We start from the raw sequence: 27,438 nt of genomic DNA, 5'->3' as shown, positions 1-27,438 counted from the left end.
GGAACCCCGAGCTGTTCCTGCAGCGGCTGCGAAACTCCCTTCTCCCCGCCCGCCCGCCCGCCCGTCAGCCGGGCTCGGTGCCGCACGCCCCCAACTCGCTCCCTCCCGCCCGCCCGCCCGCCCGAGTCACCTCTCCCGCGCCCCCGCCCCTCTCGCGCTCGCGCCCGCCTCCCCACCCCGCGCCTCCTCTGCCCGCCCTCCTCCCCCTCCTCCCTCCCTCCCGGCCTCCCTTCATTCCACAAGTGTCGCTTCGCTCTCTCCGGCGCACTTGGCGAGCCGAGGAGGTGAGAGGGATCCTGCGAGCGGGCGCGGGGCAGCGAGTCCGGAGCCGCCGGCCGAGGGGAGGCGCGGGCGGGCTGACTCTCTCTCCCCGGCGCTCCGGCCCCCGCCTCTCCCGCAGCCAGCCGGACCTGCACCCCGCGCTTGCCCCCGCTCCCCCCTCCTCCCCGCCCGGCCCCGCGCGCTCCTCCCCGGCCAGCCCCTGGGCGCGCGGCGCGCTGGAGGCGAACACGGGCTGCTGAGCCGAGCGCCGTGGCCGCCGACCCCCGAGCGCCCCGCGCGGCTCCCTGCATGTGCGGCCCGCGGCGGCTCCCGGCCCCCGGCAGCAGCCCCGGCAGCTTCGGCCGCGCTTCGAGAGGCGGCTGCAGCAGCGGCTCCCGCGGCGGCCCCACGGCCGAGCCCGGGCCGGGAGACGACACGATGCGCCGCGTCCTCCGGCTGCTCCTCGGCTGCTTCCTCGCCGAGCTGTGCGCCCGCGTGTGCCGGGCGCAGGAGCGGGCGGCGGGGCACGGGCAGCTGGCGCAGCTGGGCGGCGTGCTGCTGCTGACGGGGGGCAACCGCTCCGGGGCCGCCGCCTCTGGGGAGGCGGGCGAGGGTGTCTCGGACGCGCCCCCGACCCGGGCGCCCACGCCGGACTCCTGCCGGGGCTACTTCGATGTCATGGGCCAGTGGGACCCGCCGTTCAACTGCAGCTCGGGCGACTTCATCTTCTGCTGCGGGACTTGTGGCTTCCGGTTCTGCTGCACCTTCAAGAAGCGGCGCCTGAACCAGAGCACCTGCACCAACTACGACACCCCGCTGTGGCTCAACACCGGCAAGCCGCCCGCGCGCAAGGACGACCCCCTGCACGACCCCACCAAGGACAAGACCAACCTCATCGTGTACATCATCTGCGGGGTGGTGGCCGTCATGGTGCTCGTGGGCATCTTCACCAAGCTGGGGCTGGAGAAGGCGCACCGGCCCCAGAGGGAGCACATGTCCAGGTGGGCTACCCCCCTCCCCTCGCTCTCCCCTCCCAGCCCCGTGCTCCCTTCTCTCCCCTTCCACCTTTCACCTTCCCTAAGCAAGGCCCCCCCCCCCCCCCCCCAGGCTCTCTGCTGAGGGATGCCACCGGGAGCCAACTTCCATTTGGAGAGGGGGAGCTGGGCTCCGCACAGGTGTGCACAGGAGCGTGTGTGTGTGTGTGTGTGTGTGTGTGTGTGTGTGTGTATTGAGGGGGGGGGGTCTCTCCCTCCCCTCCCTGCCTTGCCACACCCCCTCCCCGAGCGTAAGGTTGCAGCGGACCTTAGGCACACCGCTGGGAGCCCTTGGCCTCCGAGTCTCTGGTTTTGGGGAGCGGTCCACTCTGGGGTTCCAAACACGATAGCCTAGGGGCCGGCGGGCGAGCCTGAGAGAGAGGGAAGGGGTGTGTGTGTGAGAGCCGGAGCTCGCGTGTGTGAGGGGAGGAGGGGGAGGAGGAGGAGGAGGGGAAGCTGTGTGTGCCGCCTGCCACTAGTGCGGCTCGTGGAGAGGAGGCGAGGCGGGCGGAGAGCCCGGGGAGGGCGAGAACAAAAGCCTCGCTTTCCGGAGCTGAGCTGCAAGGTCCTTGGCATCGGGAACTTGCTGCCTGCCTCTAAGGTCTCCCCTCTCTCCTCCCCAACTCCCTGGCTCCGCTTCCCCGTCGCCACCTCCCCCTGGACCCATAGCCCGAGCTGGCGTGGACTTCAAAGCCAGAGCCCCCGCCCCGCGTGGATACTACCTCCCCCACCCCTCCCTGACACCCCGATTCGCCAACTTTCCCGTTTGCCTCCATCGTTATGCAAGTCCCAGCACGAGGAAAGTCGCAGCAGATGGAAGGAGGCATTGGGGGGATTAATGGAGCTATTTGCCTTTTGCTTGTTTTATAAGTGTCTACATGGACTCCCACAGCCCAGTAACTTTGGAGGTGAGGACGCAGCTGCCCGGTTCCCGGGAGAGCCCGGGGGTTGGTGTGAGGTCCCGGCAGGTGGGGTTGGAGAGCGCCAGGCGGCCTGCGCACTGCTGGATGGATGGCTGGCTGGGCGCACGCTCTGTCCTCTTTCCGAGTGTGGGTAACGGAGTTGCCATGCATCTCCGTCTCTCTCCCCCCTCCTTCCCCCTGCACACAGACACATGCACACACACGCACACTTCACACCTCCGCCGGGGCCTGTGTGTGCGCGCGTGTGTATGCATGCGCTGGGGAGCCTGCCTAAAAAATCTGAACAAAGAGCCCCAGAAAAAAACAAAATAGGAGAAGGAGCATCACCACCTCACTAGTAATTATTTCCTATTTGTACGAAGAATAGTATCCCATGACTTCTATTTTTTCTTCCAGAGGGGAGGACTTTGCAGGGGGAGGAGGTATGGGGCGGGGGGGGGGGGGGGGGGGTGGAGAAGTGAAGTTCCTCTCGGGTTGGGTCCGCAGGGAGGTGTGGTGAGGTCTTGAGGAACAGAAATAAGCTTGGAGGGGATGCTGACCTCCCCAAAGAGTAAAGCGCTGGCCCCGCCCACCTCCTGCCACCCCAAGGTGCCAGGTCCCCAGCCCCATGGGCCCGGTGGTTTCACTCCCTGCGGTGCCCGCCATCGCGGTGCATTCTGAGGTCTGCGCTAAGGTGAGGGTGAGGTATGCAGGCAGGACTGCGGCAGCAGTGTCGCCTTGGTAGGGTGAGATTCTCCCAGGCATAGGTAGGCTGCCTTGCAGATGCGAGTTAATTCCTCTGCTGAAATCTTCACCGAGCCCTTTCCTTGCAAACCTGCGCTGAAAGGAGTCCTCCTCAGTGTTGGGGGGGTAGGGGGATTGGGGAGGAGGGAGAGGGGTGGGTGGAGAGGGAACGGGAGAAGGCAAAGTGGGAGGTAGAGCTAACCTTTAGGTACCTATGGGAGAAAGTGACCCTAGCTTCAGCCTCTCTTTGATCCGGGTTTTCCTGTGGAAACCAGGCACCTTAGAGCCCAGCAGGGACTCAACTTCCTAGCAGCACCTTTGCAGCTCTACTAGGGGGCCAAAGGATCACTCCAGCTCAGAGTGTAGCTGCCACGTTCTTCTGCTAGTATCAGGAAAAGTCTGCTAGAAGGTGGGATCCGGGGGTACCCTGTCTTCTGTAACAGCATGACTATAGGCTCTCCTGGTGATATATGCATTTTGGGAATTCCAGAATGGAGAGCAAGTGCATACACCTGAAGAGAATGAGTTGATTTTTTTTTCTCCCCTGGCAGCTTCCCAGGTGTGGTTTTCAACCTTGGCTGCTGTTTAGGTTCACCTGGAATGCTATTAAAAAAAAAAAAAAATCTCTACCTTGGGCCTCGCCCTAGCCAAAACCTTTAGGGTAAAGACCTGAATGTCTGTACATTGGTAAAGCACTCGGGGTTTTACAGTGCTCTGCCAATCACTGCTAAGGAATAGGCAATCACATTTGCTCAGTGCAGTTCAAGGTTCTGAGTGTCCAGCACTGCTCTAGGGTGTGTGTGTGTGTGTGTGTGTGTGTGTGCAAACATCCCTATAGTTCTTACAATTATCCTGTGAGACAGGTGCTATTTAATTCCCACTTACAAAGTTGGGTGGCTTGCCCAAGGTCACACAGCTACAAAATGGTGCAGCGTCTACTCCCCCGGTTTCCACTGTGTCCGGGGCAGATGTTTTCTGTTGGGGTGAGCATCAGAGTTGGAGGGAGCTTCCTAAAATGCACATTCTTGAGATCTATCTTGAGAGAGTCTGAATCAAGAGGTCTGGGATGGGCCCCCCAACATTTGCATTTAACAACTTTGAGAATGACTGTTCTTGGGTTTAGGAAAACTAGAATTTTTACAAGGCTGGGATAAATGAATCAATCCAAGGTGACTCCCTTATTTGCCTTCTGTTGCTTGTTTTCTGCATGTAGGTAGCCTTAATATGTATTTCTGTGGTGCTGAGGCTGCCTCAAGTCCCCTCCAGATGCACCCTGGGCTGCTTATTCAGGGAATCGTTTTAGTCCCAGCCATGGACTCATTAGCTTGCAGGGGCTCAGGGATGCTTGGGTGGGGCGGACATGCCAAGGCTTGGCACCAGCAGGTGGCTTCCAGGTGAAATTAATGTGCTGGCCACAGCCTCTTAATTAGTTCTGTCTCGGGCCGTGAGGGTCACTGAGATGAGGGATTTGTTCTCATCTTATCTATAAGAACCTCCCCTTCAAAGACTAGAGCATATCACTGCTCCCATGTCACGAACTGCTCTTGGTGGCCAGCACGCTTGTGTTTTCCCAGAAGAGGCATCTGTGATGTCAGTTTTTAGGCCTGTAGTCCTGCCTGGGCACACTGCCTGCTTACTTCTGGGCTCATTAGGACTGGAAGCAGGAAAAAGATAGTAATTTCAGGAGGGGTGCTTTGCACTCGATTTTGTAAGAACCATACAGATGCTCATTCAGCAGCTGTAACAGCAGCTACATTCAACCACTATTTAGTGGAAAAAGTGGCTGCAAATGGCCAGCTCTGGTTACCCAACCATGCAGACTTGTTTTGTTTGGTCTGCAAAATATTTCTATGTATATACTTATATATTTTTAAAGTTTTTTTTAAATTGTGAAACATTTTAAACCTACAAAAACTTGAAAAACGAATCAGAAGGAACTTCAATAGACCCTTTATCTAGACCAGGTTTCTTATTCTGGGCACAACCGGAACTTGGGGCTGGATAATTCTTTGTTGGGGGCTGTTGTGTGCCCTGCAGGATGTTTGGCAGCATCCTTGGACTCTACCCACTAGATGCCAGTAGCATCTACTGCACAGCCCAGTCATGAGAGGAAAACACTCTCAGACATAGTCAAATGTCATGTAGGGGCAGACTCATGACTGAGAACTACTAATCTAAACTAAACACTTATTAGTATTTTGTCATATTCGCTTTATTGTTAATCTCTTTCTCTTCAAATATTTCTTCCTTATTCCTTCTCTCTCTACATCCCTTCTTTCCCCTTTGTTTTATGGCTGAAGCATCTGAAAATAAGTTGCAATGAGGTACTTTGTCCCTAAATATTTCATCTTGGATCTCCTAAGGAAAAAGACATTTTTTTTTTTTACTTCACAATTCCAGTAATCACATCCAGGCAAAACAAAAAAATCTTCATAATATCATCAAATATCCAATCATATTAAAATTTTCCCAGTCATACTAAAATATGTCTTTTAGAATTTGGTGTTTAAAACCATGATCCAGTCAAGACTCATTGAACTGGCTGCAAAATCTCTTTAGTCTCTAGTATAGAGGTTGTTTTAAAACCAACGTAGAACCAATTTTCAATGTTTAAAATCCCGGATATTTCACACAGAAATTCAGATTGAGAAATTGGTAGGTCTGGCCATTCTGGATGTGCATGTTCCCATGGCAACTATTGGTTGCTGCTGAGTGATGATTGCCCCATTTAGGAAAGTCTCCAGTTCACCTCAGTAGCCATGCCCACCCAGTTCACTTAGTGATGTGACCTGCAGTCCCTGGAAACTGATCTTAACAGCATGGCTCAAGTCAGATGGCTCCAGGTTCAATCCCAGCTTGGCCACTTACTAGCTGTGTGACCTTGAGAAAGTTACTTGACTTCTCTGAGTCTCAGGTTCTTGACTATAAAATGAGATAATTATAATCTTTATGTAATAGGTTTGGGTGAGGATTCATTGAGACCAGGTTTGGAAAGCACAGGGCCTGTCCATATGGTCACTACTGAGTGACTATTACCCTTCTATAATCATTCTTGTTATTGGAGTTTGGTATTTTTTAATATATTTTTATTGATTTCAGAGAGGAAAGGAGAGAGAGAGATAGAAACAACAATGATGAGAAAGAATCATTGATCAGCTGCCTTCTGCATGCCTCCTACCGGGGATCGAGCCTGCAAACTGGGTTCGTGCCCTTGACGGGAATCAAACCCAGGACCTTTCAGTCCATAGGCTGACACTCTTTCCACTGAGCCAAACTTGCTAGGGCTTGGAGTTTTCTATCTCTTGTTTACTGAAAGGGATAATGTTGTAGTCTGGAACTCAGTTCTTGCCTTTGCTCTGCTATGTCTATTTAGCTGAGTGACACTGGCCAAGTCTTGAAACTTCTCCAGATTTGTATTTAATCTTAGCAGGAGGGGGGCAGGTTCAGAATAGGAGAGAAAATCTACCTACAACTACAAAAATGCATTGCAAATTGTTGGTCTAGGACCTATGTAATGTTGAACCCTTGCCGTTTTTGAAAAACCTGGCTTTGCTATTTTGCCATAAGCTTGTGTGCAAATTCTCATTCATTTTCACGTTGCTCCCCAGGGAGGTAGGCCCTATGGTGATCTGCCTTTTAAGACTCAAAGATTGCTTTCCAAGAGGGTGAACAAGCCTCTGGTGCATGGCTGGGTTGGATTGGACTTCAAACTCAGTGTGTGGTCAGAGCACAGGTCCTTGACCTTAGAGCACAGACATGCAGGACTTCAGGCTTCTCAGATCACAAAGAAGTACTCGATCACAAAGAAGTACTCGATGCTCTGCAGATCCCAAACATGCATCGGAGCCAGTTCAAGGAGCCACTGTAAGATCAAGACTAGCAATGTGTTCTGCGTGTGCCCTTGGCAGGGCCAGTGCTCTTGGAGGAGGTACTGATGAGAAATGACCTTGGGGGCAGGAACGCGTGTTTGAAGCTCTCTACACTTGAAACCAGTGGGGAACACATGGCATTATTTTGCTTCCCTTCAAACAGAATCAGAAATCCAAGTACAGATCATAGTGTCCTGTGTATATTTCAAACATGCTTCAGAAGAGCTGAAGTCTCTTGCAAAGAAATGGCATCAAGTAATAAATGTCCCTTCTTCCCTTGACTTTTCTCTCTTCTTCTAACTTTCCTTCAACTCTCCCGTCTTCCCCAGGCTGGGGAAGGCCATCCACGCACATACTGTTGATCACATAAAAGTCTCTCAAGTTATTTTTCCTTGCAGGACATGGTTGCTTCTCTTTGGGCACTAAGTTCTTGCATTTTAAAATCACCATCCTTGGGGTAAAGTCGACACAATAACATGCACACACTTTAAGTTGATAGTTGGATGAGCTTTGACAAATGTCTACAGTGTGTAACCACTATTCCAGAAAGTTATCTCATGCCCATGGCTCTGGCATTCTTGAAAAAAAAAAAAGATGCTTCTGGAGCAAGGGGAAATATGCAGGAATCCTATTCAAGTATTTAAGTGTCAGAACATAATTTAGATTCTAAAGACCCCCTTGAAGCTATGAAGCAAGAAGCTGGGACTCTGAGCTATGTTCCACTGCAATTGAAAAGAAGAGAGATGCAGCATATTTTTTTTTTTTTTTTTTTTTTTTTTTTTTTTTTTTTTTTTTTGTTATTGTTGCTCCTAAAATAGGCCAAGCTCATTGCCACTTTGGCTCGGCTCAAATTCTCTATCTGTTGGACTTCACATGGCTGGCTCCTCCTGATCGTTCAGGTCTCAGCTCAGATGTCATCTTTGAGAAGCTGTCTCGACTATCCAAGCTTAGTTACTGCTGTCCCTCACCCCTGCTGCCCATCCTTCAGTGTTACTTGCTTTGTTTCACATTATGGTCTAAAATTACTAATTTACTGTTTTACTAGTTTATTATCTGTCCTTCCATTACTCTTCATAAGGAGTGCAAGGACACTAACAGTCTTTTCACTGGCCCATCCTGAGCGTCTAGAACAGTATCTGGTGCATAGGGGTTCTGGTTTCTAAATGTCCTGGTTTACATGACATCAGAAAGTAGTTCTCATTCATTCATTCATCCATCCATTTTCTTTTAAATATATTTTTATTGATTTTTACAGAGAGGAATTGAGAGAGATAGAGAGTTAGAAACATTGATGAGAGAGAAACATCAGCTGCCTCCTGCACACCTCCCACTGGGGATGTGCCCACAACCAAGGTATGTGCCCTTGACCGGAATCGAACCTGGAACCTTTTAGTCTGCAGACCGACGCTCTATCCATTGAGCCAAATTGGTTTCAGCATCCATCCATCCATTTTCTTATTCATATATTCAATAGTGTTTATTAAGTATCTATGGTATACTGTGTTGAGAGCTATCACAATCCCTGCCCCCCACAGAGCTAACAATCAAATGACAGGAGACAAGTCACACAAGTAAATCTACAAGTAAATTGATACTAAGCTGAACCTCATGAAATTGCCAATATTCAATCAACGTTGACCTCAAACATGGCAATATTTCAACATAATTGTTCTGTTGTAGTTTCTCCCACAAGGTACCTGTATTAATTAGCCAGGGTTCCCCAAAGAAACACAACCTATAGTACTTATACATAAAGATATTTCTTATATGGAATTGCCATTGACAAATCCAAAATCTGAAGAGCCAAGGTTCCCAACGGTTTGAGTCTGAAGGCCAGCAGGCTGCTGTAGTCCCAGGAGGAGCCTAGTCTCAAACTGGAGCTCATGAGATGGGAACATTCTCTCTTACTCCTTAGGGCCCAGCCTTTTGTTCTATTCATGCCTTCAACTGATTGGGTAAGACCGACGAACATTATGGAGGACAATCTGCTTGACTCACTCTACCAATTTAAATGTTAATCCCATGCAAAGGCACACTCTCAGACACATCCAGAATAAAGTTTGACCAAATATTTGGGCACCCCACGCTCCAGTTATGTTGACCATACAATTTACCACTCCAGTACCTTTAGGATCTTGCTACTTAGAGTGTGGCCTGTGGACCAGCAGCATTTCTATCACCTGGGAGCCTGAGCAGAATCTCAGATCCTGCTTTGATTTATTGAAACACAATCTGCATTTGAACAAGATCCCTAGGTAATACTAATGTACATTAAAGTTTGAAAAGCATCCACACTCTGTGCCACAAATAAATGCCAAATGTTTGAGAATTCGGCTTGCAGCACATGGTTGGTTCTTGCCATTGTGTAATTCATTAAAATTTTTGACACATCCCTATTTATAACATTTTTTTGTAGCATGCACCCCAATATATGCCACATTTGTTTTACCTATACACATACCAGTGAATAATTATTAGGTGTATTATAAAGTATATGAAGGACAGAGCTGAAGGTGAAATAACTTTTAAATTTGTCACTAATCATGATGACTTCCTGCAGTAATTAGCTACAATCTCAGAGCATGATACAAATGGAGGATGAAGTTCATCATTAATAAATAAATCCACATTTTGATTATTCCTCATGAGAGTTTTAATTATTTTGGGCTGACTTCATGTTGATCTAAATAAACCATCATTATTTTAACCCTGTGAGAAGCTGTTGACAAGTGGGGGAGAGTCAACTCTATTGTTTTCTTGTACTTTGCTTCCTCAGTATTTTTTTTTCCAGGCTTGTTTTGTTAAGAGGGATGTTTTAAAGTGACATGTCTCCTTACTGATGGTTAGCTTAGTTAAAACTCTATAATTTGGCCCAGCTGGTGTGGCTCCATGGTTGAGCATCAATGTCAATCTGTGAACCAGGAGGTCACTGTTTGATTTTTAATTAGAGCATATGCCTGGGTTTCGGGCTTGATACCCACTAGGGGGCATTCAGGAGGCAGCTGATCAGTGATTCTCTCTTATTATTGATGTGTCTATCCCTCTCTATCTCTCCCTTCCTCTTTTTGAAGTCAATAAAAAAACACATTAATATAATAGATAATTTATCTGCCTATCCCCTTTAGAGGTGCACAACTGCAATACAGGCTTTTGCCTCATTTGGTCCAAGATTCCTGATTCTCACCACCTGATGGGGGCATTCCAACGGAGGACACCAGCATCAACACATATATCAAATAGATTTCTCATTTTAAAGACCATATATAGAGATTCTCATATTTCCTCCCCCAGTGGCAAATCATCTGCAGTCCCTGGACCCTGGAGCGAGGGAACCGCACCTTGAAGACTCCTTGTCCAGGGCAGGGAGACCTCTAAGAATCATGGTCTCTGCTGCATGCTCTGAGAAGGGCTGCCTAGGGGAGAAGTGTCTTTGGCTTTGGGGCTAGATTTTCATGGGTTTTGGTATTCAGGAGAAGCCCAGGGGATCTAGAGATGGCCAAGTTCATGGTACCTGTCCTGATTATTACTTTGCTATCCTCTGGAAAGCCTGAGTATCTTGGAATTTTTTATTTTATTTTTATTTTTGGAGGGGAGGAAGACTTTTTAGAGGATCTGGTGTAAGCGATGGCTTCTTGTTCCAGAACAATGCACACATAATATTTCCTTTCAATTCCTGAAGGGTACAGAATTCCCCTGAAGCTCATGATGAACCTGTTTAGAAGTGAAAAGGGCAAATTAGGTTTGGGAGACATCTGCTCTTGGTCTCAAAGGTTCCTGCGCAGCAGCCCCTTTCCAGTTCAGATCCTGGCAACTGCACAGAGGCGAGAAAGGGCCTGGCCTCTGATCTCAGGACACTCAGATTTGCATCCGAGCCCTCTGATGATTAGCTGGGTTAACTTGGGCAGCTTTTTATTCTCTAAAATGAGTTTAATAATCCTCACCTCGTCAACTGTCATCCTTATGTTGACCTTGTCTGTCCCTTAGATAACGGAACTCTTTCCTGTCTCAGGGCCTTTGTATTTGCTGCTACCTCTGCCTGGAATTTTTTTTTTTTTTTAATTTGAATCTTTTTGTGACCAACTCCTTTGCATCATTCAGAGCTCAACTCAAATGTTACCTCCTCAGAAAGTCTTTTCCTGATCTCCCCATCTCTCTCTCTCTCTTTCTTTCAGTTTATTTAGAATTTTTAAAGAAGTGTGCAATTCAGTGGTTTTTGGTATATTCATAAAGTTGAGGACACATCACCACCATCTAATTCTAGAACATTTTCATCACCCTAAAAAGAAACCCCTCAGTCATTGGCAGTCACTTGCCATATCCCATAAAAATCCACCATCCTAACCATTTTAATTTGTACAATTCATTGCATTTTCACATCTAATCATCATAACTCTCACATTCCTGAACATTTTATTACTCCAAACAGAAACTCCATATAGAACAGTCACTCCCCAGTCCTCTCTCCCTCATCTCCTGGCAATCTCTCTGTCTCTACAGATTTGTTCTATTTCATATAAACGAAATTATACAGTATGTGGCTTTTTGTGTCTGACTTCTTTCACTGAGCATAATGTTTCCAAGTTTAATTCATGTTGTTGCAGATATCAGCACTCCATTTTTCATGGCTGAATAATATTCCACTCCCTACAACCCATTTTGCTTATTCATTCATCTCTTGATTTGGGTTGTTTCTGCTTTGGGGCCATTGTGAATAATGCCACCAAGCACCAGTTTCTCTTGATCACGTTACACTTTTCTACTTATTTAATTCTTGTAGCCCATGTATATTTATTTAACACACATGTTTGTATTTTCTCCTCTAGAAAATAAGCACCAGAGGCAGCGGTCTTGTCTGCCTTGTGCACTGCTGTTTCCCCAGGACCCTGGTTAGTGCCTGACACAGAGTGGGCAATAAATAAGTGTTGAGTGAACGACTGACTGAATGAATAGGAGCTATTGTTATTGTCTTGTCTCCTAGCAGACTCAATCTTTTCCTCTAATTCACGTGGGTGTCTTGCTGTGTTGTCCTGTGTCTCTCTCACATCTGACATTTTTCACCAGCTGTGGTTCCAGGCGGCTGCGAGCTGGGGGAATGGTTGCTCACAGGGCAATGGGACAATGGTAAGTGGAAGGCACTTGAAACATTGCTGGGGCCCCAGGTTCTATGTTTTCTCTCCATCCCCAACTACTGATGAAGAGGGGCCCTAGTATGGGGTGTGTACGGATTACACTACATCCTTCACAGCTGCAGGAAAGCCCATGCACACAGTGTTCAGGGCTGTGGATACAAATTCTCTCATTCAAATCCCTGTGCTACAACTTACTGGCTGTGTGACCTTGAGCTGGTTAATTCACCTCTCTGAGCCTTGGTTTACTTATCTACAAAGAAGGAGTAATGATCCTCATAAGGTGTTTATAAGCTGCTTACTTGAATTAAGGCATGTAACGTGATTAGCATGGTAAGTACTCAATAAATAGTAAGTATTCAATAAATGTTATTTGTTACTAATAGGGGCCATTGCTGTACATGAAGTGTTGGCATCTATTTAGATATAAGGGGAGACTCAATCTATGGGGTGCAGATATATTACATATAGTCATCATTTAGTCCTCTCAACAACACTGTGAAGTAGCTGATACTGCCAGTACACAGGTATTGTGGGAAACTAGTGAGCTGTTCTGCATGAAGTCCTACGTGCCCTCTAATTGCACTGCTCTTATTTACTTACTTGTGTCTTCCCCCCCGCCTCATCTCTAACTAGAATGGCGGTTCCATGCAGTGAAGGATCTTGTCTTCTGTTTGCAAGTACAGCGCTCAGAGCACAGCAGATGCCAATTGTTGTATTATATTTTGAATGAACAGACTTCAATTCTTTCCTCTTTCAGGGCTCTTGCAGACGTCATGAGGCCGCAGGGCCACTGCAACACCGACCACATGGAGAGAGACCTCAACATCGTGGTCCACGTGCAGCATTATGAGAACATGGATACCAGAACCCCCATAAATAATCTTCGTAAGTAGCGCCGTGTGATCCATTTCCAGTCCCACTTGGGGACCAAGGCAGTGGTCACACTTCCAGACTTCTTGGTGTGTGTTTGGGTCCATTAAGAGCTCCTCTTCGCTGATAGGATAGACGTTTTATTTCATCTCTCCTGAATGAAACTGTGTGGCGTCCTCAGAGTTTACTTAGTTTCTTTCTCTGTGAAAGAGTGATTCACTCGGTTGAGTTCTCAGGCTTGGTTCTTCTGTTAATTAACAGACCACTTGGTGGGCTCATCTTGGCTGGGTACTTAGCTAACCAGCAGATTACTTGGTTGGTTCATTGTAGGTAGTTAATCTGTTAGCCAATGACCCATTTTGTTGGCTTTTCTTCTGTTAAAATCCCTGGGTAATTTGCTAAGCGATGGTCCGTTTGCTTATTTGTCTGCCTCCTAAGGTAGACCAGTTGTGACTTTTAGGTTTTATACTGTTTTCAATGAACAGATACTAGTTCAGAAGAATTAGATCTATTTTTCATAAAACTAGAGTTTCATAAAAATAATCCACAAACTATTGATACTTTGTTGTGGGTGTGTTTGCGTGTGTGAGTGCTCTTGCACCTTTGTGTGTTGGGAGTTATAGTGATGTTGTTTTGGGGTGTGTACGTGTGATTCAACAGTAGCAAATTCCATTCTGTTGTTCTTTCAAGAAAAGTTGCATTTGGTATTGTGTTTTATTCTCTAGCAGATGGAGCCTACTTGGGGATCATGGTATGCCTCTAAAGATTTTCTTTTCTCCCAAAGGTCTGTATATAAAACATATGATATATTATGGATTTGATTCACTGACTAATGGGAGCAGGGAAAAATAGGATTAATTTTTTGACAATAGTGTACTATCTATAGTGGTTATTCCTAGTAATTATGCTTTCAAGATCCCCCCCCCCCCCCACACACACACGCACACACACACACTAAAGTGATGTAGTGGGTTTGGTTTCAAATAAAAGTCAGACAATTTAAAGGATGCATTTAGTTGTGGCTGGAGGTTCTTAAAAACAGAAATGGTTCTGTCATTGAAAATCTTATAATCTGGGCTACCTTCACTGAAGCTCTGCTAGGAGCTGCATTGGTGTTTTATTTGTTGAATCATAATTTAGGACTGTTAGGTTACAAATTTTTATTGATGTGTAGAGGAATACGTCTGTATTTGACATAGGTGAGGTGAATTCTCTGGTTCTGCATGGTGATAATTTTTCACGGCCTTGGAAATGTTACAGTACATTCACAAAGTCAATGTTTACATGGTTCGAAAATGGGTACCAAGTAGAATGTCTTAGGCTTCATTGTTTTAAATAATTCAACATTATTTATTCATGAACCAGGTCATAAAATGGTATGAGAAAAGCCACATTTTAGAGCAAAATATACCAGCAGCTGGAAGTTTTATGGTCACATCTCACAGCCATAAAAGATATGTTATATTGCACAAACTCTGACACGGCAATTGCTGTGTCCAATTCTGGCTTCGATGGAAATGACAGCATCCTTTTAGATGGCACAGGAAATAAGCTGAACCTACGTGTCTGTGGATCTTGAACTTCATATGTGGGTGAACGTGATCATGGCATAGACAGAGCTGACATGGGGCTATAAAAGGTGACTGTTAGGTTTCTTGTGTGACATTCCAATCTTTAGGATGATTTTTGAATCAGCACTCACATGAAATAACAAACTTACTGAAATCATCCACATTTCATCATTCCTTTAAGTGAAGGGCAGGACACATCAATGAATCTTGCTTAATAAGGGACTTTTATTTTAAAGTTGCACTGAAGTAAATGATTGCTTAGAAATGGGTGTCCAGGCATGGAGTAATTCAGAAATCTCTTATAACAGGCTAACTTGGTTTATTTATAATTCTTGCTTTTAGTCTATATCAACCTCTCAGTAAACAGTAATCTTTTCTACTAAGAAAAAAAATGTGTCTTGTAATATTCTACAGGATAGAACTTAGGGGAGAATTTCAGGTATAATGTCACAAACATTGTATTCTCACAAGAATTACCATAAATGTTAATTTCATATAATTCTGCTGGGTTGATTTAATCCTTATTTCCTAGAATTCTAGGAATTATTTGGAAAATAAGATACATATAGCTTTCCCACAGGTTTACATTAATAAGTTTAATTTATATAATGAATCCAGTAGTTGGTAGTAATGATAGGCTTTCTTATAATGCCTTTATCTTTTTATTGACTTACTAGAGGCATGCCTAGTCTGCACCCTTTCCAATCTAGGACCCCTCAGACATCCCTCTCACAATTCAGGACTGCTGGCTCCCAACTGCTCACCTGCCTGCCTTCCTGATTGCTCCTAACTACTTCTGCCTGCCAGCCTGATCACCTCCTAAACACTACACTGCTAGCCTGATTGATACCTAACTGCTTCCCTGCCAACCTGTTTGCCCTTAACCGTCCTCCACTTCAGGCCTGGTCATCGCTAACTGCCTTCCCCTGCAGAGCTGGTCCCCCCCAACTGCTGTCCCCTGCAGGCCTGGGTCTCCCCACCCAACTGCCCTTCCCTGCAGGCCCGGTCACCCCAACTTCCCTGCTCTACTGGCCTGGTCCTTCCTAACTGCCCTCTCCTGCTGGCCTGATTGCCCACAACTTCCCTCCTCTGCAGGCCTGGTCCCTTCCAACTGCCCTCCCCTGCTGGCCATCTTGTGGTGACTATCTTGTGTCCACATTGGAGCAGGATCTTTGACCACATAGAGGCAACCATCTTGTGTGTTGGAGTGATGGTCAATCTGCATATTACTCTTTTATTAGATAGGATAGAGGCCTGGTACATGGGTGGGGGCCAGCTGGTTTGTCATGAAGCATGTCCTAGATTAGGGTGGAGGTTCCTTTGGGACGTGGGGCAGCCTGGGCCTGGGGCCCTGGTATTGGGATTTATTTATCTTCTACAATTGAAACTTTGTAGCCTGGAGCAGAGCCAAGCCTCCTGCTTGCTCTGTGGCGGCAGCCATTTCTGTTGGGATTTATTTATCTTCTTTAATTGAAACTTTGTAGCCTTAATCAGAGGCCAAGGCAGGCCAGGGAAGGCAGAAAGCTTGGCTTCCTCCATAGCTGGGGACAACCCTAGCCTTCTGCTCTCTCCAGCTCCATGGCTACCACCATTTATGTTGGGATTTATTTATCTTCTATAATTGAAACTTTGTAGCCTTGAGCAGAGGCCAAGGCAGGCCAGGGAAGGCAGAAAGCTTGGCTTCCTCCATAGCTGGGGACAACCCTAGCCTTCTGCTCTCTCTAGCTCCATGGCTACCACCATTTATGTTGGGATTTATTTATCTTCTATAATTGAAACTTTGTAGCCTCGAGTGGAGACCTGGGCCTGCCAGGGTGTGTGGAAAGCTTGGCTTCCTCCATAGCCAGGGAAACTCAAACCTTTTTCCTGCTCCCTCTTTGGCCACAGCCATCTTGGTTAGGGTTAATTTGCATACTTGCTCCTGATTGGCTGGTGGGCATGGTTTATGGGTGTAGCAGAGTGATGGTTAATTTGCATATCACTCTTTTATTAGATAGGATAGAAGCTATTTACATATTATAGACAAAGGAAAAAATTTGCATGTTCAGAAAAAATGATTTTTTAGTTCATTAAGAGGATAGGAATAGATGAGTTATATTTATCCATTATTAGGGGTTTAAGAAGCTAACCACTAACCCAACCTCACTTTGAATGATAGAGAACTAGGAAATAACAAATTTATTCTGATAACTGCAGAGTTAGACCAGCTCTTGGTGCCGGAATTATAATAGAATGAATTTATTGAGTATAAAAGTTTTTTTTTTTATATTATAGAAGCTACAGAGATTTACTATTACAAAAAATGGAAAGATGTCTGCTTGTGATATACCAAGAAGGGGACACATCAGGCTACTTTCAAGGTGTTCTTCACTAAGGATCCAAGTTACCAGATTTTACTGGGAACTCAATAGTCCCAACTTAAATATTTTCATTTCTATTCAATCACTCAACATTGCTTTAAGAGAATATGTAATCATCTCCATCTATTTCTCCTCATCTTCTTAATGTTAATGCCAGGTCACTTTCTGGTCTTTCCTTTAAGTTTGGGCCAAATGCTAAGGGAATCAGTGTAGATGTCAGATATTTAGAAGGTGTGGGGAGTGGAAAAGGACTAGTGTGAAGTCAACTAGGGAAGAGAAAGCTTTAATTTGGGGACTTTTTTTTTTTTTTTTGCCAGCTTTTCTTTATAAATTTTCTGTGGTTGATTTTTCCTGTGATAGGACTTGCCTCTTTATCTGAAGATGGATTTTTCTTCAGCCAGTGCTGTTCATGTTCTTTCCAGGCATTCAGTGACATTGTCTAAAAATATTTAGTCTTATAATCAAAAGGGCTTTGACCTCTTTGATGAACAGGATGTAGATTCAGATGAGATAGTGATTTTCCACCAAATGCTCCTTGGCTTCTGTGTAATTATAGTTTGCTTTTGAAGGCATGTGCTATGAATGGACTCTGTCTCCCCCACCCCAGCCTCCCTTCCGGCCAATGACATCACACTCCCCCTTTGAGAGAGCAGAGTAAATACAGGTCCCCTCAGTGTCAAGGATGGGAGATGTGAGTGAGGGACTATGGACACAAGGAAAAATTTTGCATGTTCAGAAGAAATTATTTTTTATTTCTGGATCAATGTTTCTTAACTCCTTTGTGTGAATAGCACACTTTAAACTTTATTGATTGATTTGGGAGAGAGAAATTTGTTGTTCCACTTATTTATGCATTCATTGGTAGATTCTTGTATGTGCCTTGACCGATTGAACCTGCAACCTTGGTGTATCTGGATGATGTTCTAACCAACTGAGCTACCTGGCCAGGGCAGCACACTTATTTTTTTGAAATAAAATTTTAATTTTGAAATAATTTTATATTTACAGAAAATATGTAAAGAGAGTACACAGAGCTCTGCATATTCCATATCTTACATTACTAGGTACACCTGTGAAAACTAAGAAATCAATATGAGCACACTATTTTTAGCTGGAATGGAGATATTTGAATTCCACTAGCTTCTTCACTAATGCCTTTTTGCTGTTTCAGGATTCAATCCAGGATACTACATTATATTTAGTACAGTAAACTTGGTAGTAGAATTTTGGTTATGCTGCATTGTTTAATGAGGTAGTAAAGACTAGAAACACTACTAAACAAGGAAACAGCAATTACAATGCCTTTATTGCCACTGTATAAAAAAAAGGCCACCCGGTGTCTATAAATGCATCCACATAAAATCATTCACCTGGCCAGTGTTGGAATGGAACCAGTGGTGTGACTGTGCTCTTCCTCATACACCCATGGGACAGGCTCCATGATTGTAGGGTTGATGTTACACTGTTTATTTTACAGCCTAATCTGAGTAAGTGAGGCCTCCCCCCAAACTAAGGAGAAATGCTGACTTGATATTTTAGGTCACAGAATCCATCAGGAAGACCAGGCTATGATTTCAACCTCCCCCCCCTACTCTGCCAGGATCATTCCCAGGTGGGCTAACAAGGAACCAGATGAAAAGCAGACCCGCGGTTTAATTTTCTGAAGATATTGCACAATTTGTATCTAGGGCCAGATGAATTTTCGTTCTTTTGTCCGTATTTACCAAGGCACTAGGATATCCTAGACTTCACTTTTGGAGAGACTGGTAGGAATATTTTCAAATATATATATTTTTTAAATTGGGGGGAATATCCTAATCAGGAAAGGCAAAAGGGTAAATGTAGATAAGAGTGTATAAGAGTAAAAATCATGTAAGATAGTGTAATATTAACTATAATTTAGCATTTTAAACCCCCAACACATCGAATCTTCAAAACCTTATTAGGCTAATACCATTATTTTTACCAACACAGGATGGGAAACTGAGGCTCAGAGAGGTTAGATGGCTTATTCAAAGTTCATACAGATACTAAGTGGTGGAGCTTGGATTTACACAGAGTAGGTAAGACCCCAAGGTTGGTATCTGTAAACACTGCACTACACGACCTCTCTTTGTGGTACAGCTGTTTGCAATATGCGGAGCGAACCGAAAGATCTATCTGCACATTAGGAAAGAGCTGTTTCCAAAATGTACTCCAGGGTACCTACTGTCTTGTGATGACTTCTCTCTCAGGTGGAATAATAAGTAACATTTATTGAGCATTTGCTGCTTGCCGGGCATTGCCAGCTAAAGCTTTGAAGGTATTAGCTCATTCATACTCAGAACAACTCTCAAACAGCCTGGCTCATTCCCACCTCAGGGTCTTAGCACTTGTTGCGCTTGCTGCCTACCGCACAGTGCTCCCTTTCACAGCTCACCCCCATTGCCACCTCATTAGAGAGGTCTTCCTTGTCTACCTCTGACCTCCAATTTTCCCCCATATCCTGTGGCTTTCTTCATAACTTTTGTTGTTTCTGATATTGTCATACTCATTATTTATACCTCTTCCACCACAATGTAAACTTCTGGAGAACAAATGCTTTGTATTGTTACAACTGCACCCCTTACAGCGGGAACTAAGCTAGCTCATTGCAGCAGCGCCATAAATTTTTGTCCAATGAGTAAAAATCCCACTGAAGAGGTATCATTATTCCTGTTTAGGAAGGAGAAAACTGAGATTCATGGAAATTAAAAAAGGGATCTAACATGATGGCTGAGATTTACTTTAAAATCTCCAGGAAAATATAAAATCGAGGGGAATGGTAAATGAAACAAAATGAGGAAAATACTATTGCAGCCAGTGGCCAAATAGAATTATTCTGTTCTATCTTTGGGTATATTTAAAAATACCCACAATAAAATAAAAAAATCAAAGAACTTGTCTATGATATCATAATTAATAAATAAAGGAGCCAGGATTCAAACCCAGGTCTGTCTGACTCCATAGCCGGGATGCACATGGGTTATCTTCTGGTGAATGTCCAGGCTCAGGAGGGATGTGGATCAGGGACTTCAGTAGGTGGCGTGGTTAGAGGCAGAATCCCTATCTTTTCTGTCCTTCATTTGCTCAGTCTCTGTGTCCTTCAGTTTATATGATCCAGGGAGAGAAACTGATTGGTTCTGACCAGCCAATGGCCTGACTTGCTCTGGATCAGCTGTCTGACCTTGGTTCAATCGGTTGGGTGTGGTGCAGACTCTCAGGACTACAGTGGGACAGGTTTTGCAACACGGTCAGAAAGGTTGCATTTGTTTCATTCATTCCTATATCTCCAGTGCCTAGAAATTACAGAGTCCCATGGATGTTTATCGAGTGAACAAATGCAAGCATACATGAGTGAAGCTCTAGCCAAGTTCCGTAAGAAGCCTGGTGGAACTCATTAGCAGGACCTTGGGATTTTGAGTTTGAGGGAACTTGGCTAATTCCAACTCACGTGAGGCTTTAACTTTCTTCTGTGAAGCCTCAGCTACCAACACTCTTGTTTTTCTCCCCACAGTTGGGCAGGCTAGCTGTTCCATTTGAAGATCTCTGACTGTAATAGTGTTGGCTCATGGGTCAGTAAGTTATAAGATAAGTAAGAGTTAGAGGGAGGATCTGTACTGGATCAGCTAAATACATTTGTAGGTTCATTGCAGTAGTCTGACTTGATTGTGCTTTTAGATCAAGAATTCTGGTTTTCTCTTTAAGTAGTCAGTGTCATAGGCGAGTCTCTGACATGTGGACAATGTTCACTAAATATGTCCAATATGTCTTTGAAATAGTACAACAAGAGAATGAGAGATATGGGCTATGGGAATAGAAATAATGAGACTGGGTATCTTCTCTATCACCTATTAGCTGTGAAATTAATTTAATTCTCTGAGCCTCAATTTTCCATTCTATAAAAGGAGTAAAATAATATTTCCCTTACAAGATTGTTGCGAGGATTAAATGAATGAACAGATAGAAAGAACTTAGCATGATGCCTGGTGACATCAGTGTTGGTGGTTGCTATTATTATTTGTGGAGTGAGTGAACATTAGTGCTAAAGTGGTCTGTCCACCAGGGGACAGTGGCCCACATCAGCATGAATTCACTGTGCAGTTGTCTTCACAGTGGAAATGTTTTCATTCTGTGTGCCAGCCGACAACACAAGTTGTGTGTGTGGTATGTGTATTTGTTACTACTAATGTTTTTGATGCAAATGAGATCTGAAGAAACTGTCCATTTCTTCCCAAGGAAATCGCTCTCATGGAGCAGCTGTCCCATTCTTAGCCATTTGTTCCTCTCCTCTGTTTTTCTTTTAATCCCATTAAAAACCCATGAACTTTAGTTTTGCTAGGAATATTTTAATATTTTATTTACCCTGGAAGACCAGGCCAATAGGAACCCGTGAGGCTTCTTACATGTGTTGTATTTCTACCCAGAAAATGAGGTGTGTATGTGTGTGTGTGTGTGTGTGTGTGTGTGTGTGTGTAAACATGCAAGCAGAGCTTGTAAAAGAAAAGAAAAATCACCACTCTCTGAAAGACTCTTCTAAAAAATTGTTACTAATGCTGGCCACATGACATTGCCTAATTAGATTTACATTGCCTTTGCAAAGTTTTTGCCACCAGCTGCAGGACTATTTGTAAAGAAAGCCTAAGTGCTCATCACAGTGTCTGGTTTCACTTAAAAGATGCCAAGTTCTGCTCCTTGCACACTTGGACAGAGTTCCTTTGGGAGAGCATTTCTATTTATGTATCAGGATTCAATGGTGCAGCATGCCTACAATGTGATTGACACTGTGGATATAAAAAAGAGTAATAAAACAGAATGACATTTTCTGCATCCACCACAAGGATGCATTTTACTTCTCACAACTCCATGAAATAATTGAAAGAGATATTTTCACCCACATGTTATAGATGGGTACACTATGGCTCAGAGAGTTCAAGTAACTTGCCCAAGGCCTCAGAGATATTTGGTTTACAATTCAGATTCTTTCTGACTTTAAAACTTGTACTCTCTTCATGACCTTTCTCATGCCTTTCCCAAGGACCCACCTTGGGAGATGTACCAGATTATGTGTCTTCTTCCCCTGCATATTGATTTCCACTATGAATCACTGCATTAGATTACACTCACCCTTGAAAATGGATGGGCTGAGAGAAGGTCGCCATTTCTGTCCTGGAGGACTCAGGTTTTAGTTAATTGTTCACTTTCTTGTCATTAATGTTTCCATTTAGTCAATCAACATTCAAGTGATATTTATTAAAATCTTGTTACATGGAGGTAGGAGGATGAATGAGATCAGATAAGGCAATATCTTCTTGGTGCTCATGATACTTCAGGGGATGGAAGAATGGACAGTCATTGCAGAGCAGCAGGATAGGAATAAGTACTAGATGCCATGGGAGCATGCAGGTGGCTTCCTCAAAATACCTGAGGCTGAAGGAGAGGGAATATAGATTGGGACAGATTTTCCTTAGAAAGTGAGGTTTTGTTCTGGAAGAGAAATATTCTCTAACAACTTTTGAAGAATCGGAGTGAAAGGAAGCAGAAACTGTTCATGTCCTGGCTTTTCTCATCTTTGAGAGAGGGGAGAATGATCAGTCTTAGAAGACGGATCTCTCTTGCAGGTCTGTTTTATTCAAATTATAGAAAGGGAGAAGAGGACTTTGTTTCATTAGCTTTACAAAGCTTTTGGTAGGAAAATGAAAATGCTATGTCTGACCTGGAAAGATCAGAACTCCATGGCCAGCTATCAGGAGTTGAATAGTCTCTTTTCAGAGAACTCTTTTTATTTAGTTAGCTTGCTGCTCTTCAAGATTAGCATTGACTTTTTCCTTCTTTTAAAAGTAACAGCCAATATAAAATTAAGCAACATAGTTTAATACCTTAATACACATATTAAAATAATTTATAATAAGGTTTGAGGAAACTGTTTAAAAAATCCCAATAAGAATTCTCAATAAAGTTAATTACAAGCTGAAAAGGAAATCCCATTATGTTAGTCTGAGAATGAAGTTAATGAAACTAAGTGTAATCATAATCTAAATATTTTAGTAAATGGAGACTTAGGCTCATTAATTTAGGTATTATGCCTGGAGTTGTGCTTGCATAAGATTGCCCTGCTAAAAGCAGAGCCTGTATTTTATGTATTTATGTATTTTTTTTAAATTTCGTTATTGATTAAGGTATTATATATGTGTCCTTATCCCCTCATTACTCCTCCATCCCCTCCACTTATGCCCTCACCCCCATTGTCTGTGTCCATTGGTTAGGCTTATATGCAAGCATACAAGACCTTTGTTTGATCTCTCCCCCTTATACCCACTCTCCCCTACCTTCCCTTTAAGGTTTGATGGTCTGATAGATGTTTCTCTGTCGCTGGATCTGTTTTTGTTTATCAGGTTATGTTGCTCATTATTTTATTCATTTAAATTCAACCCTTTGTTCAGGGTTATAGACTAGCACCCCGAAGATCTGTCCATGGTTCTGAATCACACCCTGAGGGCAGTTACACAGTTCAAACCAGTAAGAAAAATTTATCTCATAGAATTTCGGAGCTGGAAGGAACTTCAGAAATTATCTTGTCTTTGGTTTACCACACATTTGGTTTCAAAGATGATTAAAAATAAAAAATAATTAAAGAACTGAGGAGCCAATATTGTATGTTAACTTGAAAGAAAGGTAAATAAGTAAAAAGTAACTGCAAAGTACTGTTACCATAATTTCAGAAATGATGTAGACATTTTAACACTAAATATTTAAATAATAAATAGTTTTAAAAATAAAATACAATTCCTAAATGAAATGAAAGTAGCTTCATGAAAAAATCATTCCACCATTCTTATCATTTGTTTTCATTTATGTTTTGGCTTTCAATTAATGAAAAAATGAGAACATGGAACTCATGTTTGGTAATCACTGATCATATCTTAAATAGTTTGGTCATTGAATGTGTATTTATTGAGCACTTACTATGTGGTAGGCACTCGGGGGTGATTCTAGGGGCACAGAGATTAGTAATGTTTATGTCTACATGTATGTGCATATGTGTATATAACTTCCTAGAGATTACAGTCAGTCCATTCTCTGAATTGTAAAAATAATAAAACTGAGATCCAAGAAAGTGTGCTTTTATTAAAGTTATACAGCCATGAAACTTGTCAGGTTAATACTATTTAAAAAGTATTATTGAATATTTAGGACACAATTATGGTAACAAATACCATTTGTCTTGCAGTTCTCTGCAATTGACTTAAAGATGTGAAAGAAGGGATACACTTCATAGCTATTGGTGTGGCACTGCTTTAGTTTGATGCCTCACCTATTATCCAAAGGAAGCACTTTGGAATATTAAGATATTCTTTTTTAAAAAAATATTAAGATATTCTTGTCATTTTAACAAAATATTGACTTTCCTAAAATCCATGAATTGGAAGTTGTGCAAGAGCAGAATGTGGTATTTGATTTCCTTTACTGTGTGGAGAAAACAAGGTATGGAGAAAACACTTCATTTTTTAGAGATCTTATTTGAAAAATTTTAGTGCATATATTCAAAGTCAAAGAAGATCATCAATCAAACAATACTTGATTATCAAGAACATTGTATAAGCATGCTTTTGAAAATTTTTTCTTATAAATATTTTTGTTCAGCTAATCAGCTTAGAGATGGCCAAGTTCAGATTCTGGTACTGCTTCTTTAAAACATGTTATTATTTTATTTATATGAATATTATATACATGCATATAAGTGTAAAAATCTTCACATATTCAGATCCTGGTACTGCTTTTTTAAAATACATATTTTTTATTATTGTGATTACATGAGTATTACATCCATATGCATAATTATAAAAATCTTCACATAATATGGTGCTGAAAACTTTGCTGCAGCCATTGATAATGATCTCTTTATAGATACAAACATGATTTCCAGTCATATAATTATTAATTTTGTGTAAATTATAATATTTATTTAAACATGAACTAGGTTCATAACTTTATTGTTGAACTGTTGGAAGGAAAAATTACTGCTAGGGTTTCTAGAAGGATGGACACCTGGAGCTGCTGGAAAGCTATCTGATGCTACCAAGGGGAGAATGTGCCATGAAATAAAGATACCGCTAAGAAAGGAGAGGGGGAGTAAGTTTAGTTAAGATGAAATTGTTTGAGTTCATGGACCCAGCCATACCTGAAGCCTTATTCTATACAGTGACATCAGAGCATGAATTTCTGGGGGGCCCAAGATGGCAGTGGAGTAGGTGGAAGCTACACTCACCTCTTCCTGGGACCAAACTATTATACAATTAAAATGAAAGTATAAAGCAATCAACCCGAATAATCAACTGAAGACTAGCTGCAGAGACGTCTATAACCAAAAATTCACAGAAGAAGCCACATTGATACCTGTTGAAAGGGTGGAGACTTGAAAAGGGCTGGCCCTGTTCCCATGGGAAGTGGTTGAGATTCTGGAGGAATATCTCAGCCACAAAGGTTTCCCTGAAAAGTGTGGGTTCTCAGACTCAAGCTGGGCTTCCCAGCCAAGGGCACCAGAGCTGAGAAGAGACACCCACATAACATCTGGCTGTGAAAATCGGCAGGGATTCTGTGTGCCAAAGGGAGAATCATCTGCCAGAGAAACTGATGTCTTTTTAAAGGGCCAGCACACAAAATCTTGCTCAAGTAGAGGAGGGCAAAGTGGACTACAGTCATGTGAGGGGAGACTGGATTTTGTGGCTCTAAAAGCAAAAGGGACAGCAGAAGGATCCCTGTGCTGAGCCTGTCTCCCACACAAAAGACACCTTTTTCCTTGGGTGGAGCACTCCCCTCCATATGGTATCAACTTGGGAGAACTTAATAGCCTCCCCATCTGGACTCCCCGTCTTCCCACCCTGTGGAACTTACACCCTGCTGAGGAGTCAGCTCTGCCTTTCCTGGGGGTATACCGGTAGATGTATGGATAGACTTAGGGGTTGCCAATGACTGAATAGTGTGGCTTTCAGGCAGGGGCCATTCCTCCCACTTTCCAACAAACCTGACTGGTGTCTCACTCTCATATATCTTCAAAGCATTTTACCCAAATGTAGCAGAATGTACATCTTTTTTCAAGAGCACATGGAACATTTCTAGGACAAATCACATAGTTAAGCCACAAAATAAGTCTCAAAAATGTAAGAAGATTGAAATAATATCAAGCATCTTCTCTGACCATAGTGGTATGAAACTAGAAATCAATCATAAGAAAAGAACTGAAAAATACACTAGCCCATGGAAGTTAAATAAAATGTTACTAAACAATAAATGGATTAACAACAGGACTTTAAAAGAAATAAGAAGATACTGTGAAACAAATGACAATGAGGACACAGTGACCCAAACTCTATGGGATACAGAAAAAGCAGCAATAAGAGGAAAATTCATAGCATTACAGCCCTATCTCAAGAAACAAGAAAAATCGCAAATAAACAACCAAACTAGAAAAAGAACAACCAACAAAGCTAAAGTGAGTAAAAGAAAGGAAATAATTAAGACCAGAGCAGAAATAAAAAAAAAAATAGTCTTAAAAAAATACAAAAGATCAATGAAACCAAGAGCTTGTTTTTGAATAAAACAAAAGCATTAAGCTAAGTGTATAAATAAGCCAGTCAGAGAAAAGAAGTAGTATATTATTTTACTTATATGTGGAATCTAATGAATAAAACAAACAAAATAGAAAGAGACGTAGATGTAGAGAACAGACTGACAGATGTCAGAGGGGAGCGAGTTTGGAGGGCTGGGTTATAAAGGTGAAGGAATTAAGGAAAAAAGCCGACCTCGTGCTGAAACCGGTTTGGCTTAGTGGTAGAGCGTCGGTCTGCAGACTGAAAGGTCCCCCAGGTTCGATTCCGGTCAAGGGCATGTACATTGGTTGCAGGCACATCCCCGGTAGGAGGTGTGCAAGAGGCAGCTGGTCAATGTTTCTCTCTCATTGACATTTCTAGCTCTCTATCTCTCTCCCTTCCTCTCTGTAAAAAGTCAATAAAATATATTTAAAAAAAAGCCGACCTCATAGTTATAAACATCAGTTTGGTGATTTTCAAAGAGAAGGGGGTGGAAGAGGTAGAAGAGGGTAAAAGGGGGAATAAATGACTTGGGGTGGTGAACACACAATACAGTATACAGATGATAAATTATAAATTGGTACATCTGAAACCTATATAATCTTATTAACCAATATCATCTTAATACATTTAATGCAAAATAAAAGAAGAGAATGCATTTTTTTCAAACTTAGTCAGTTTGAGTTGGGACTCAGTCATTTACAATGCTGATTTCTATAAGCAAAGTTACCAATTATAAATTACCCACAGTTTTCAAAGCATGTATCTTGTCTAAATCTTACAAAAATCACCTGGAAATATCTATAGCCTCTTAGCTAGGAATACCCAAATCTGACTCTGTCGTGATTTTAGACTGTGAGCTCTTTGAGGTCTGGGATTATGCCATTTTCTGTGTAGATTGATTCTTAGCATTTAGACCTGAACACAGTAAGGAACTGTAAATGTTTTGTAAATAAACTACTGAAGCCCTGCCACTTAACCGGTTGTGATTGGTCTAAGTCAGTGGTTGGCAAACTCATTAGTCAACAGAGCCAAATATCAACAGTACAACGATTGAAATTTCTTTTGAGAGCCAAATTTTTAAAACTTA

At 43.2% G+C, this 27,438-nt stretch overlaps 1 protein-coding gene across 2 annotated transcripts in view; it reads left to right on the top strand.

Annotated features, from left to right (window-relative positions):
* The first annotated feature begins 216 nt into the window (after positions 1-216).
* Positions 217-27,438, top strand: part of SHISA9 (shisa family member 9) — a 280,741-nt gene continuing 253,519 nt past the window's right edge. The window contains exons 1-2 of one of the 2 annotated variants that reach the window (XM_036410575.2): positions 217-1,262; positions 12,697-12,824. In XM_036410575.2, the coding sequence (XP_036266468.1) occupies positions 571-1,262; positions 12,697-12,824 (820 nt within the window). In that variant the 5' untranslated portion in view covers positions 217-570. The remainder of the gene's footprint in view (positions 1,263-12,696; positions 12,825-27,438) is intronic. The other variant, XM_036410576.2, reaches the window with a different exon arrangement.

The sequence above is a fragment of the Pipistrellus kuhlii genome, unplaced genomic scaffold (assembly GCF_014108245.1).
Source record: "Pipistrellus kuhlii isolate mPipKuh1 unplaced genomic scaffold, mPipKuh1.p scaffold_m20_p_4, whole genome shotgun sequence".
NCBI lineage: Eukaryota > Metazoa > Chordata > Mammalia > Chiroptera > Vespertilionidae > Pipistrellus > Pipistrellus kuhlii.
The sequence above is the reverse complement of the archived record's forward strand: the minus strand, read 5'-3'. Positions and strand labels throughout refer to the sequence as shown.